The sequence below is a fragment of the Melozone crissalis genome, unplaced genomic scaffold, assembly GCF_028551555.1.
Source record: "Melozone crissalis strain CALT ecotype California unplaced genomic scaffold, PUWL_Pcris_2 ptg000041l_1, whole genome shotgun sequence".
Classification (NCBI taxonomy): Eukaryota; Metazoa; Chordata; class Aves; order Passeriformes; family Passerellidae; genus Melozone; species Melozone crissalis.
In genome coordinates this window covers 5,975,220-5,989,856 of record NW_026535819.1, presented here as the reverse complement: position 1 = coordinate 5,989,856, position 14,637 = coordinate 5,975,220, and the positions used below count along the sequence as shown (strand labels likewise).

Genomic DNA, 14,637 nt, shown 5'->3' with positions numbered 1-14,637 from the left:
CCTCACCCTGACTCTGGCCTGCTTCTGCCTCTCTTCCATGCGCCGCTTGCCAGGCTTGGGTTGTCCTTGGCACTGCAGCTCAAATCTGTGTTCCCATCCCTGTTTGACCAGCACAGCCTGGAGGGAGGCTTCTAGTGAGAAATGGGGAGCAATAGGAGCTAGCTCTGTAGAGTCCAAAGGCACTTCAGCTTTGCTGAGAAACTGGCAAGCACGGAGAGCCTGGAATCCCATAGCGTGCTGCTCTGACTGAGCTGCAGCAGTTTCAGGGCTGGCCTCACAGTGTTTTTGAGTTCAGTGGTTTTGGCTGAAACTGGAGTTTCCAACAGCTGCAGGAGTTCTGGCTTCCCGCAGGCCCGTTGCAGGTCTCGTGGAGAGCACAGACTGAGGCAGCGTGTCCTCACCACTGCTGTGTCCCAGAGTCCTGGGTGTGCCAGCATGGCCTGCCCAGCTCTGTACCCAGGAACACTGAGACACCCAGCAAAGGCAGCTCCTCTCCTGCATCCCAGCAGGATGGAACAAGCACTGGGACACTTGCTGGCTGACGTATCCCACAGTGTTTCTGTCGCTTCCATGCTCTGCTCCAGCTGGCACCAGACATTCCTCTGCTCCATCCCCACTGGAGCACTGAGGCTGCCTGGGCCAGGGGAAAAGCTGGGAAGCAAAAGTGTGTCCAACCTGTCATCCCTTCCTCACCCATGTCTACACTGGCTGGGACCCTGCACTTACAGAACAGGCACTTGGCCTTCTCCTCCCTGTTCTCCAGGAGATCCACTTGGCTCTTCAGGTCCCGTGTGATCTGCAGCTGGTTGTTTTCCTTCCAAAGGTCCCTGCTGTAGCTGTTCAACCTGCCCCAAACTAGGCTTTCCTGAATCCCTTGGTAGTCTCAGACATCTCTCTGGGTGTCTGCTACCAAGGCCTCCACCTGCTGCTCCATCACCTACACTCCAGGGGAGAGCTGAGCTCCGTGAAGATGCCACCCACCTTTCCCACCCAGACCCCAAGGGTGAGCTTCAGTCTTCCTCCCCTCCCCACCCCACCTCTCTCCTTCCCTCTCTTCCCCCCTTACAGATTTTATTCCCAAAGTTCCCAGCTGGGGGAACTGCCAGACCCTCACCCCTGCAGCACCGAGGTGACCCTCGGGAACTTGGGGCAATGCCAGCACCCAGCACACCAGCTCAGTCAGTCTGCTTTAATCCTCCCTGGGCTTCCACCCAGGCACGGCACGAGGGACGAGTCCAGTCAGTGGCAGGAGGCCACCACGTGTGCCAGCCCAAAGTCCACTCCCCAAAGTCCAGGTTGGTGGAGATGGCAGAGGTGGCATCGCTTGGGACTGTCCTGGAGATGTGTCCTCAGCAGAGATGGAGCACAGCGCTCCTCTGGTCTCCACTTGGCAGGGAAAGGCTTTCCTGGGGCAAATCCTGCCTCGGGTGGATTTGTCACATGCAGGTTCAAAGAACCCTGTGGGGCTCTGTCCAGGGCAGCTGCATCTCCTGAGTGGGAGAGGGCAGTAAAAGGTCCTTGCCCATGGTGCTCCCAGCTGGATCACAGTCCCTCATCCCTAGGAGGCACGGACACAGACATCAGAGGTCACGGCAGGAGCAGCCCCAGCGTGTTCACGCCTGCAGTGAGGCAGTGGGAGGGCTGTGTTCCAGCCTCCCCCGGTCTGGCAGCTCCCAGGGCACTTCTGCTGCCAGGACAAGCAACCTCAGGCAGGGAAAGTCTGAGCCAGCATTAACTGTGTCCATGCTGCCCTGGGGCTGAGCCAGTGTGGGTCGCCTGCCTGCCTGCGTGGCCACAGCCCCAAGGAGACCCACTTCTGAGGGGAGCAAGCAGTGCTGGGCTGAAACGTTCCCTGGGAGATGCCCCAGCTCTTTCCACACTTTTGCAGCAGGAAAAGGAGCATTCTCCCTTCCTCACCCAAGGGGCTGGGGAGCAGCATGGACTCAGGGGGATGGAGGGCCCTGTCCCCAAATCCCCTCCAGCCCAGCGCAGCCCCACATGGGACATCTGTGTCCCCACCCCTTTCCCCACCTGGAAGAGACAGTCTGGTCTCTGTTTCCCAATGCTTTGAGTCTGACAGGGAGAGCTGCTGCCCCATGACAAAAACAAGCTAGGCATGTGGGACACATCTGAACATGGCATGTGCAGAGAGACACTCCCCAGCTGCCATGTCCCCTGTGCCCGGGTCTCACAGCCTTGCTCACCATCAGAGCTCGTCACGGGCCGTGGAGCGGAGGTGGCCAGCGCTGCCCCGTGAGTCCCTCAGTGTCTTTTGTGAGCCAGCCCAGTCAGTCTTCTTGGCATCATCATCCCAGATGGTGGAGGTCTCAGTGTCACTCAGCCAGTTGCTGTCCCCAGCGTAGTGAGTGGGATAAACCAGGAGGGGGTGAGCTGAAAACACCAGCAAGTCCCGTGGCGAGAAGTGCCGCTTGTAATCCTCGCTGGGGAAAGGGGAACAGACCCAAGAGAAAAAACTGGCTTACAGAGGAGCACACAGAGGAGAAAAGCACTGGGAAAATCAAATCAGCCACCCAGGGAAGGCTCCATGCAGGAGGAATAGGGAGGGATGTGGGGTAGCAGGCATGGAGCCGGGGCTGGGCAGGGACTGTGGAGGGATTACAGAGAGGACAGGACCTGTGGCTCCCCACCAGCTGGGGCCGGCTCTTGGCACAGAGTGGGTCTCTGGCACAGCATCCAGCTGGCCCTGAGACAGAGCTGTCTGGTGCTGTTATGCCTGAAAGCAGGGGGCTTCCAGCTGCTGCTGGTGCATGTCCAGAGCCCTAATCTGTTCCTCCGTTCACCTCCAGCCTGCCTTTTACATGCCCGATCCATGTTTTTCTCCATCCTGCTCATTGGGTTTCCCAATCCCTTCTCTCCCAGGACACCCACCCACCCACCCACTGGTGCTCACTCACCCCCTAAATTGCCTCCCCCTCCCCAGACAAAGCCTTTCCACTGACCCCCACCCCAGAGAGGGGCATGAAAGGGCTCCAAATCGGGGCTGAGACCCTCAACCAGGGGCAGGAAACCGCACAGCCCCCCAGCACTAGGGTACAGGGGGCTGCTCCCTGCCCCTTGCCATGGGGCCAAGACCCTGTGCAGGGCCCACACCAAGCCCCAGCTCCGTTCCCATTCCCCCACCCCATGCTGGCAGAGGGCCATTTTCCAGCAGCCAGAGGCCAGGCAGCGGCGAGCTGAGAATGAGCTCATGCTACAGATGTTTTTCTCCAGCATGAGTAACGCCTGCAAGGGGGGAGCTGGGTGAGGTGGTGATGGCAGAGAAGAAACACATTGTCCCACACTGGCATGGCCAGGCCAGCACCCTCCTGCACAATCTGCTCCTTACTTGGGGTGCTTGTCATACATGATGGGCAGATACTCATCCACAGGCAGCATTTTGGAGAGGGGTTTGGTGGCCAGCAGCTTCTGTGCCCCGTGGTGGGAGATGGCGTAGGCCAGCGTCCAGTACGAGTACCCGGCCACCACCAGGTTCCGCACGCCTTCCACAGGCGCCTCATCCTCGTCGTTCACCTGCTTCCTCCCCAGGTAGCTGTGGGGTGGCCAGGGAGCCATGAGAACCAGCCTTGGGGCCCCCCACCCCACATCCCCCTGGCCCCAGCACCTACATGAGGTCCCAGTCCTGCTGTGCCCGCTCCAGCTCGTCCATCAGCCGCTGCAGCCGTGCTGGGAAGGCAGCCTCGAAGCGCACGTCATCCTCGAACACCACCGACCTCTCCAACCCCCGGGACACGATCTGGGAGAGGGGACAGAGGTGCCAGCCCATCCCAGCACCGCTCTGGGCCATAGTGGGGCCACTGACCCTGCAGGACACCCCTTCTCCCCAGGTCCTCCAGACAGCTGTGATGCTCACAGGTCCCTGCCCACTGCTGGTGGCCCTTAGGGACCCTGTGGCTGCTGTGGCCCCATACCTCCTTCCAGATATTGTAGTGGCTGAGGAAGCAGCCGACCTCACCCTTGGTGAGCGTGCGGCCGGAGAAGGGATCGTAGTACCCGGGTAGCAAGTCCACACCCAGCACCTTGATGTCACTGCTGTTGAGGGTGCTGCAAGGCAAGGGGCTGCATCAGTGAGGTGTCCCACCAGACACTCACTGTCCCCTCCCCATGGTGACACCAGGGGACTGGCTGAGTGGTCCCCCCATGGTCACCTGCCATCCACAGCATCCACCACCCGTGGAATGATCTCCAGCTCCTGCAGGGATGCCAGCATTCGCTGCCGCCGGTCTGGCCTCCGCACCAGGTTGATGAGGAAGATCTGGGGAGGAAGAGGAGAGCCCCAACAATGAGACATGTTGTCATGGGGGACACACAGGCTACTGCAGGATGGGGACAGAGGCTCAGCCTTTGTCATGGATAGATGCAGTCAGAGAGATGGACACAACCAGAGGGATGGACAGGGGAACACAAGCAGCTCCACTGAGCACTTACTTCATCAAAGCCCATTTTTGTGAGCGGCCTGGGCAGGAGAGAAATGTGCCTGGAGCGCTGCATGGGGGGACCATCCACTGTGGAGAGAGGAGACAGTGGAGCCCAGATTCCCCTGGCTGGGAGCTGGGGCTGACAGCCCTGTCAGGACCTGGAGGCCTCCAGGACCTCTCCACCCATGGCACTCACCCATGGCCTCCAGCGTGAGATGTACAAAGTTGGCATGATCATCCTCCAGCGTCTGGTGGGCCTTCACAGGAACATTGATGTAACCAAAGTGATGCTGGTTGCACACGTGGACCTCCACACCTGCCGGATGAGACAGGTGAGCAGCACAACCCCCCCAGCCCCTGCACCCCCAAAACCCCCATCACCCTCACCAGCCTCCTGGCAGGAGTAGGCAAAGACAATGATGTCATCGAAGGCCCAGGTGTAGTTGGGGTGGGGTGGGTAGAAGGCCAGGTGTGAGGTGTCCTCCTTGCGCAGGTCGATCAGGAAGGTGGCGTAGACCATGGGCACGCGGAAGCAGCCCCGGCGCTGCCGGTTCTTGGTGGGGAAGTAGTCGGGTGTGCGGCGATAGAAGCCCTGCAGTATCACACCCCACAGTGCTCCATGGCAGAGAGCTCCTCCACCACGGGGCTGTCTCATTCTCCAGGGCGTTCTGGGGACCCACCTGGGGTGTGATGCCACACCAGAAGTTGGAGTAGAAGGTCTGCGAGTCCAGCATGGGGGCCACCACTGACTTGTTCTGCGCCATGAGGAACTTGAGGGTCTGGTTGTTGGTCAGGATGCTGTCAGTGTCCATGAACTGCAGAGACAGCACAGGTTCTGGAGACATGGAGAAGCCCACCTCAGCCCCCATGCCACCAGTGCCCCAAGTCCCTTACCAGGATGTAGTCTGCCTGCCGCTCCCGGGCATAGGTGAGAGCTTCCTGCTTCAACTTCATCACGTTTTCATAGCGTTTTTCACTCCAGTGCTTGGGACCAAGCTCGTCAGGGTAGGAGCTGGGCAGGGGGAGGCAGGGGTTAACCTCACTCGCTGGGAATGCACAAACTCGGTGCAGGCTGTTGGTGCCGGCAGGCTGAGTCAGCCCCACTCCGCTGAGCTCCTCCTGGTCGCTGGCCAGGGAGGGTTGATGCTGCTCCAGGAGCCCCCCAGCCCACACCTGCCCCCATCCAGCCTCACCTGGGCTCCTCTTGCACCTTCAAGGCCACCGAGTGATAGTCCTGCCCCACAGCCCCCAGCCACTCCTGCAGCATTGCTGTCGTGTTGTCCGAGTTGTGGTCTGTTGCACACCTGGGGTAAGGGGACATCAGCCTCTGGGGGTCCTCTTCAACCAGGACCTCACCCTGCACTAGAAATGCTCATGGGACCACAAGACTGAGCCAATGACAGACTTGCTAGGAATGTAACGTGTAATTTGAAGGAACCAAGGCTGTGCAGGCAGGAGGGGGAACACTAACTGCTAATTTCTTCCTTGGTGCCACCGCCACCCTGGCTGTTCCACAGCTGCCACCCTGCATCTCAGTGGCAGCCCTGGACGTGTTCTCCTCACCCCAGCCTTGTGGCTGCCCACCATGAGCACAGCAGCACAGCTGCTTTGTCCCCCTGTCCCTGCACCCCACAGTACCCCTGTGCATCCCACTGTTCCAGCAGCAAGAGGAAAGGACTCAACAGCAAAAAATCAACAGCAAAAAACCTCCCTTCCTGAATATTCCCTTGCTGGGCACCATCACCTTTCCCAACTCTCCCACCCGTCCTCAGAACAATGCAGCACAGACAGAGCTGAGCCCACCTTGCACTGGGCCAAACCCCAAGTTCCCACACTCCTCGACCTGTCAAAGAGCCCGGGACATTCCCCAGGCACTGGTGTCATGGGGATTTGACAGATTGAGGGGAGAAGGCAGGATCTGTGTCCCCCCAGCTCCACGGGCTGCTCTTGCAACACCCTGCAGGGTCCTGCGGCCGGGGGCTCCCGGTGAGGACCCCCCTTCCCCTTCCCCTTCCCCTTCCCCTTCCCCTTCCCCTTCCGGCAGCCGACCCCCGCCCCAGCCCTGCAGGATCCCCCGCCAAAGCAGCTGCAGAAAAGTTTCCGACAAGTTCAGGCGACAGACGGCAGTGGCGCGGCGAGGAGACAGGAGACTCCTCTTCCAGCCAACCCCCGGCACGGTAAAGGGGCTTGGGGGTGAATTTGGGAAAGGGGGCCCGAGGGTGAGCCCTGCGGGGAGGGGGAAGGCAGCGCCTGTCCCAGTGATGCAGAATCCCCTTGTGCCCGGGAGTCCCCTCCCTCATCAGCCCCACGGCTCCATCAGAGGAAAGGTTGGGGTCCAGCCCTGCACCGTGGGGCAGCCCGAGCCCCTCCCGCTGCCCCGCGGGGTCCCACACACGGGGCAGAGCCACCCCTCGCATTGTGGGGCTGGGGACGCTGCCACCAGCGGGGTCCCTGTTCCTCCCAAAGGTCCCTGCCCCCTAAAGGTCCCCATTCCCCCTAAAGATCCCCATTCCCCCGCAGTTCCCCATTCCTTCGAATCTGTTTTGTGCACCCAAGAGCCCCCAGTTCCCCCACTCTCCCGCGTTTTCCTCCGGGTCCCTGGTATCCTCGGCTCTCCATTCCCCTCACAGCCTCCCCTAATCCCCGGACCCTCCTTCCCCCCCCATCCCCGTTCCCCGGGGCTCCCCGCGGTCCCTGTGGCTGCAGCATCCCGCTCCCCCGCGATGCCCATTCCCCGCAGCCCTGTTCTCCCCCAGGACCCGTGCCACTCTCTGCCCGCTCCCCGGGGTCCCGCAGCCTCACCACAGGGCGATGCTGCCCGCGGGATAGTCCAGGCGCTCCAGGGCTCCCAGGCAGTGCGGCAGCGAGTGCTGCGCGTTCCGGGCCAGGAGGGCGAGCACCAGGCGCGGTGGGGCCGGCCCGGTGCCGGTGCCGGTGCCGGTGCCCAGCAGCAGGAGGAGGGCGCAGAGCGGCCCCGCGGCGCCCATGGCGGAGGCGGCGGGCGGGGAAGGGGCGGGCTGGGACCCGCCGTGCTCAGCGCACCCCCCGCCCCCGGCCCCGGCCCGGCCCCGCCGCCGCAGCGAGCCCCGGGGGCCGGGCTGGGTCGGGCTGCCTTAAATAGAATCGATATCGGTGCAGAGCCCCGCAGAGCCCATGTTGGGGGGCGAGACACCCGGGACCCCCTCCCGAGGATGCTCCAGGGCATCCCCACGGCACACGGGCGAGTCCCCACGGTGCCCTGGGTGGGTGGGCAATGGGATGGGGGTGGGTGTGGTTTGGGGCAATATGGCCAAGGGTTGCCGGGGGCAGCATCGCCAGGGGGCTCATGGAGAAGGGAACACGGCCAGAGAGGTTTGTGGCTGAGGGGGGCTTGCATGGCGAGTGGGGCTCCTGGCTGCCGTCCTCACCAGGGCAGCCCACCCCTGTGAGCCGTGTCCCCATGGCTGTCCCCATGGCTGTCCCCATGGCTGGCCATTCCCAGGCCCTCAGGCGTGTCTGCGACGTGTCCGAGCCGCGGGCAGGGGCAGGCCCGGGGCCTGTGGGATGTTTGACCAATCCTTCTGGTTTTCCACCCAATCCATAAATACATCCGTCAGCTCCCGGAGCAGCGCAGGCCTGGGGTGCTCGTGTCCTGCAGGGCGGGCGGTGACTCCGCGCTCCCCACAGCAATGCCGGCCCCTCTCACTGCGCTGGCACCGAGCCCTGCTGAGGCACGGGTGGTGCCACACGAGGCCGAACTGTGCCCACCCGTGCCAGGGTCAGGGGTGCCCGGGCAGCTGCTGTCCCCCCGGGGCTCCATCGGGGCGCAGCAGAGGGGTCGGGAGGCGAACAATCCAGAACACCTGAAAGAATCAGCAGAGAGGGCGGGGGACTCACAGGACCCGGCAGCGACTGCAAGGAGAGAAAAATGCTGTTTACAGCCCCGCTCGGACAAGTATTTCGGGAAGGGCTCGGCGCCAGCGCAGCCGGGAATTCCCAGCCATGGAGGAGCTGCGGGAAGGGACGGGAGCCCGAGAGCCCAGCAGGGCCGGACCCACCCGTGTCCGTGTCGGGACCCACCCGTGAGGCTGAACGAGGGGCAGCCCCGCAGCCCGGGAGGGAGAGAGGGCGGCAGAGAGCGGGAATGCCCCGGGACACCCCCCGGCCCTCGGGGACACCCCCGGCACCGCCCCCGCAGCCCCGGCCGCTGCTGCCCCCTCCCGGCCCTCGGCGGGGAGCCCGGGCTCGGCCCGAGCTGCATCCGATCCCCACGTCCCTATAACCTTCTCTCCCTGCCTTTCTTCATCGCTGCTTTCCATCATCCCAGTATCCCTGATCCCCACACCCCTCCAGCCCTTCACCCCTCCGTCCCTTCATCCCTGCTCTTCTTCATCCCTGCACCCCTTTTCTTCTTCATCTCTTCATCCCTCCATCCCTGCATCCCTTCCCTTCTTCATCCTGATATCCCCACATCCCTCCATCCCTGCATTGTCCCTCAGGGTCCCAGCTGGACCTGCCCTTGCCCTGGCACCCCACACAGCTCAGCCAGCCAAGCGCAGCCACGGCCCCACTGCCCTGTACAGCCCCCACAACACTCCCCAGCCGTGGGTTCCAGAGCAAAGAGAGGGGGGCCCTGCCCTTCCCACAGCCCCTTCAGCCCCAAAGCAGGCAGAGGAAGGGGGGCTGCACCTGTGACACAGGGAAACTGAGGCACGGGCCAGTGAAATGTGCTGCACACAGACAGGCTGGGAGTGGCAGAGGGACAGAGCACCCTGTGTCTGCCCTCCCAAGCTCTGCTGGGGTCAGAATTATCCCTGCCTTTGCAATCTGCCTTCCCCTCACATCCTGGCTGCTCACAATGGACCCTCAGAGCCCACTGATGGCCAAGAGGCACCTTATGGGCAGTTTGGGGCAAAAACAACCCTGGGTGAGCTCGGGGAGAAGGGGGGACATGGAGATTCCTGTCAGGGCTCCTGCTGTGTGCCCCTCAGGGTGACAACCCACCCAGCTCCCTGCTGTGGCTCAGCATCTCCATGTGCACCATGACTGGGCTGTGACAGCTCCTGTGCCCCAGGAGTGGGACTGAAGGGCAGCTGGCAGGTCCCCACAGGGCCCAGGGTGTCCCCATGGGGCTCAGGACACCCCACAGCTCCGTGCACTCATGGGGATACCTGCAGTACAGAGCCAGCATCAGCCTGCAAGGATCCTGCCTGGAAAACACCTCCATCCCCAAGGCTCCAGGCAGGAGCAGCCCTGCACAAAGTTTACAGGAGTATGTTTTCTTTTTTTTACAGGAAAAAGTTGCTCTTGGACCCAGGGATGAAGATTTTGGTTACCTCCCACCTCTCTCCACCCCTTCCTTGAAATTTTCTAGGATTTTCAGCAAAGCTTTGAAAAGCTCCAGTTTCCTCAAAGGTCCTATTTTTCTGCTTTAAAAGGATCAACCTTGGCTGCAAAAGGCAAATATATAAAGATATGTGTGTATATATATGTATCTATAAATGCAGAAATTCAGTGTGTGTTCATGGCCAAGGCCACTGCAAGTCCCTTGGTCAGCAACAAAAAAAATTATTCATCTTTTTTCACAAGAAAAAACATCCAGGGGACCCAACTGGCCGTGCAAAGTCCATGGTACTCCCAAAGGTCTCCATTTCCAGGCTGTGACATTGCCCAAATGATGCTCTCCCCCCCAGACATGCTTTCTCCAGACCTCCCCTGGCTTACCCAACCTCAAAACATCAGCCCTATTTCCTGTGGGGAAACTGAGGCACAGAGCCCTCCCTGTCCAGGGGGAACTCTGGAGCCAAGGGAGTGCCCGTGAATCCACCACACCCTTGGCAATGCAAGCCCCTCATCCTGCACCACTCCAGCTGTTCCAGATGTTTTCCCCACCTCCCAGCTGTTGGGTAGCTCAGGAGGCCAGCGCTCCCCTCTCAGCTGCGTTTTCCTTCCAGGTCTCTGCTAAACCCATCACATCCACGGGCTCTGCTCCACTTTCCTCCTCCCAGGCTGCTTCTGCAGCGAGCAAAACCCACAGATCTTCCCACACAGAAAAATGCAGGGGAATTTCCGCCATGGTGGGGGGATTTGGGCCATCCTGGGAGGGATTTTGGCCACCCGGGGGGATTCTGGCCCACCCAAGAGAGGCTGTGCCAGAGGAGCTGGAGGAGCTGATGGGAGCAGCATTCTCATCCTGCCTGTGGGGAAAGGGAGATTTGTGGCCCTGTAAATGGGGCAGGGACACACTGCCAGCGTCCCCCAAACCCCAACCCACTGGGAGACCCACTGGGGTATTCCTGGTGGGATTTCCTGTGAAATCCTGGGGGTGCCAAGGCTTCCTGGGGGTCCTTCATGGAATCTGTGCTCTGCTCCACCTGCAAGGCACTGCCACCCTTGGAGCCCCATCCAAGCCCTGCAGTGGCCCAGTCCTGCCCCTCCTGGGTGGCACAGCTGGCACAGCCTCAGGATGGTCCCTTTGCTCCCCGGTCTGCACCACACCTTCTGCCATCAGGGCCAGCAGCGCCCTGGTATCAAAGGGACCCCAGGCACCTGTCAGTGGGCACAGGGACACCTCCCACAGCACGGGGAAACTGAGGCAGGAAACCAGCGCTAGGAGAGGCTGCACACCCTGAGGGACAGCAGGGAGCTGCCCCGTGTCCCCCCAGTGCCACAGCTCAGAGGGACAGCGACAGAGGGGTACCCCAGGACCGGGTCCCCCCGCAATGCACTGACCGTCCCCTCCGTCCCTCCCTCCTCTCACCCCGGTGGGGCTGACGGTCGGTCCCGTCCCAGCCCGGGGCAGCTGTGACCGCAAACAAAGCTGTCCCCTCCGGCACAATGCCCTTCTGTCCCCCCCAGCTGCTGACCGCTGGGGTGGGCAGCGGCCGGGCTGGAGGCGTCGAGGGGCCGTGCCAGGCCCCCGCTGGCAGGGGACAATGTTGGCAGTGATGGAGAGTAGGTATTTCAAAAGGTTTTGTTTTCGGGCTGACCCGCCGAGCCGGCGTGACCCCGCAGCCCCCCACCCAGCCCCGCTCCTCCGTCCCAATAGAAACCGGCCACATTCCTGACCTCGAGGGGGGGGGAGCTTCAAACCTCCCCGGGAAGGAGACAATGGGGGTGTCAGGGCAGTGATTTAGGAGGGGGGGGGCTCTTTCCATCACAAAGGCGAGACAAAGGCGCTCGGCGCTGGGAAAGGGGCTTCGGCGGCGGCTCAGGAGAGGGGCCGGGGTATTGTGCCTGGCCAGCCGGCCTCGGCAGCAGGGCTGCCAGGGCCTGCCGGGTGCCTCTGTGTCCCATTGCATCCCACCGGGTCCCACCGGGTGCCAGCAGGTGCCACTGGGTCCCATTTGGTCCCACCCGCCCCTCCAGTCCGTACCGCAGCCTTCCCGCGGCCACCCCGAGAGCGCAGCCCGGTGGCTCCGTGGGTGTCACCGTGCCCCGTGCTGGGACGGAGGGAGAGTCCCCATCCCCACGTGGGATGGCTGGGGCATCCCCTGCTCCCCACAGCTCCCCATTCCCCGGGGACCAGCCCATGTTTTGGGGGTCAGATGGGGCCAGGCCCCCATGGGCAGCTGTCCCAGACCCAGAGCCCTGAGCTCCCCTCCCCGCCAGCCCTGCCGGGTGCCCAGGGCTCCATCCTCCCCTGCAGCGCCCATTCCGGTTCCGAGGGCCGGCCGGGGATCAGCAGCTCCTCTGTGAGCAGCTCAAAGGGGCTTTGTGCACCCCGGGGCTGCCGGCACCCAGCACCGCCGGCACGGGCACCACCGGTGTCCATCCTGCCCGGTGCCCGCCCTGCCCCGTGCCCATCCTGCCCGCCCTGCCCGGTGCCGCCCTGCCCCGTGTCCATCCTGCCCGCCCTGCCCGGTGCCCGCCCTGCCCGGTGCCCGCCCTGCCCCGTGTCCATCCTGCCCACCCTGCCCGGTGCCCGCCCTGCCCGCACCTCGCAGCCTGCGCCCCCCACAAACCCCCCTGTTTGCAGCTGCCCCCTGTCCCACCCTCCTCCTCCATCCCCGTGCGTCTCAGCCCCTAAACCGTGGCACAACCGCCCCACAAAAAAAAAACAACAAAAACAAAAACAAATCAGGAAACTGTTTAAGTAGGCGACTTACGGTGTCTTCTGCTGCCGAGCTGAGACCGAGTGTCCGGCGTGTCCCCGGGACGGCGGGATGGGAGCCTGCACGGAGAGGGGAGGTTTTTCACAGGAGTAATGTTTTTCTCCCGGTGCTGGACGGCTGATCCGAAGGAAAAGCTGGAAACAAGTTCATTGGTTTTGCTCTCGCTCCCTGTCCTTGCCCTAATTTTTTTTTTTCCTGGCAGCTGGCGGGAGGAAGGGAGCTGGCAAGGTGATGCTTTTAGGGGAAGTGGGGAAGTGCTGGTGAAAGAGGCATTGACCGCCCCGGAGCCCGGGGGAGCCGGGAGGGCGGCAGCGATGCCCGAGCGCTCAGGCTGTGCCCGGCTGGGACCATCGCTCCGAGGCTCCGCTCCTGCCGAGGTCCCGGCCAAGCAGCGCCCGCGGCAGGTGGAGGGGCGCCGCGGGCTACACCAGAAAGCCAATGACATCAATGACATCATGTTGTGGGTTTGTTGGTTGTTTTTTTTTTTTTTTTCCAGGATGAATTTTGCAGACAACTTCCCCGGAGCTGGGGCTCCGCGGCGAGGAGCGGGACGGGTCTGCTCAGGACACCCTGGCGCCCATCGAGGGAGAGCAGGGCTCGGCCAGGGCTTTATTTTTTCCCCCATTTTGGGTTAAAAGAGCTACATTTTAATTTGTTAACTGGCTGGAGCCGTGCGAGGGGCTCTCCCCAGCAGAGCAGAGCGGCCCCGGCGCCAGCGCCCCGCGGGGACCCCCCAACCCACGGCGGGGCAGGATCCATCCCCGGCCGCGCAACCTGCGAGGGCTCCTCTCGCCTCTTCCCTCTTAATTTTGTTTAGAAACTTGTCAGGTTGGTAGATAAAGGAGGTGGAAAGATCAATCCCGGCTTTTCATCAGTGTGGGAAAAAGTATTTCACTAATCCATATTTATTGGTGTAAGGAACCGGGGGGGGGAAGGAGGGCAAGAGACCCTAATGGCCAGAGCAAAGGACAGAAGGGACAGTTTAAGGCTGCCCTTTTCCGAGAGGTCACATGTCACCAAAATCTTTCGGTTGTCTCGGGATTGGTTACATTCTGTTCTCTTTTTTTCTATTGAGGTTGCCAAGCAACTGGCTAAGACCAGCCAAGATATTTTCTTTATTACAAGTGGAGCAGAAAGCAGCAAGGAGGAGAGAGATAAAAAAGAAAAAAAGAAAAAAAAACTAAAAAAAAAAAAACGGGGGAGAGAAGAGAAGTTTAGGCAATTAACATTTATAGGATCACATAACTTCATTAACTCGGCTGAGATTTGGGAAAGAGACTTAAAAAAAAAAAAAAAGGAAAAAAAAAAAAGGGTGGTGGGAAGCGTTAGGAATTAAAACAAGTTAAAAGGCCCGGGGCTAAAACAATGCCAGAACACCCGGAGCAGCAGCGACAGGGGCTTCCCTCGCATGGCTCCTGCTTCCCAAAGAGTGCCAGTCCCAGGCAATGGCTGCAACCCAGCTCAGGGCCCTTCAGCTGCTGCTGCTCTTTTTTCTTTTTATTAAATGCTGGCTTTCTTTTGGTTTTCACACTCGTAGGAAGTGGGTTTATTGCTACTAGCGCTGGCAGGGATGTGCTGGGATGCAGAGGAGCCTTTCCAAGGGAGGTGCACGGCTGTGGCAGGAGCTGGGCATCCCCCTGGCCCTGGCCCACGGGGAAGGGACTGTGAGGATGGGGCTGCTCCCAAGCCCTGGGACACCTTCACGCCTCTCCAGGGTGGGCAAAACCTCCCAGGGAGGGAGCGAGACTCTGTGGGAAGCAACGTCCAGCCGCAGATCCCTGCCCTGTTGGTTCCTGCTCAGCGTTTGGGCCTGACAGTCTCTGACGCTTCCCCTGGGCTCCAGGGGTGAGGCCTAAGGCAGGGGACACTGCTGAGGGCTGGGGACAGAGGCTGGGGTCACCCTGCATCCCTGGGGCTGCGGGAGTTTCTGTCCCAGCACTCACCAATTCCTGTCCCCGTGTGCCCAGTCCCGGTGTGAGGACACGAGGGAAGGCGAGGACAAGCGGGATCTGCACGGTGACACTTCCAGGCTCCCGTCCAGCCCTGCCCAGGGACCCCTGTGACACCCCGGGTGGGGACAGGCAGCCGCGGAGAAGGCGCCGGACACC

The 14,637-nt window shown here is 61.7% G+C and overlaps 1 protein-coding gene across 3 annotated transcripts; it reads right to left on the bottom strand.

The window, feature by feature from the left end:
• Positions 1–1,184: 1,184 nt before the first annotated feature.
• CERCAM (cerebral endothelial cell adhesion molecule) lies at positions 1,185–7,382 on the bottom strand. 3 transcript variants are annotated; one of them, XM_054284191.1, is made up of 13 exons: positions 7,239–7,382; positions 5,630–5,740; positions 5,331–5,448; positions 5,117–5,251; positions 4,824–5,028; positions 4,633–4,752; positions 4,447–4,523; positions 4,167–4,273; positions 3,930–4,062; positions 3,627–3,754; positions 3,347–3,550; positions 2,205–2,441; positions 1,185–1,558 (listed from the first exon to the last, which is right to left on the bottom strand). In XM_054284191.1, the coding sequence occupies exons 2-12, from the start codon at positions 5,701–5,703 to the stop codon at positions 2,207–2,209; spliced, it is 1,536 nt and encodes a 511-aa protein (XP_054140166.1). In that variant the 5' UTR covers positions 5,704–5,740; positions 7,239–7,382; the 3' UTR covers positions 1,185–1,558; positions 2,205–2,206. The 3 variants fall into 3 exon arrangements, with proteins under 3 accessions (XP_054140166.1, XP_054140168.1, XP_054140167.1); XM_054284193.1 differs by lacking the exon at positions 7,239–7,382 and adding an exon at positions 6,280–6,314; XM_054284192.1 differs by lacking the exon at positions 7,239–7,382 and having other exon boundaries at positions 5,630–6,261.
• Positions 7,383–14,637: the final 7,255 nt, after the last annotated feature.

Bases quoted from the DNA above. Each gene is read 5' to 3' on its own strand.
- CERCAM (XM_054284192.1), bottom strand. From the start codon at position 5,757: ATGTCCCCTTACCCCAGGTGTGCAACAGACCACAACTCGGACAACACG. The intron at 4,753-4,823 runs GTGAGGGTGATG...CTCATCCGGCAG, and splicing joins CTACTCCTGCCAGGAGGCTG to GTGTGGAGGTCCACGTGTGC. The intron at 4,063-4,166 runs GTGACCATGGGG...CTTGCCTTGCAG, and splicing joins GTGGATGCTGTGGATGGCAG to CACCCTCAACAGCAGTGACA.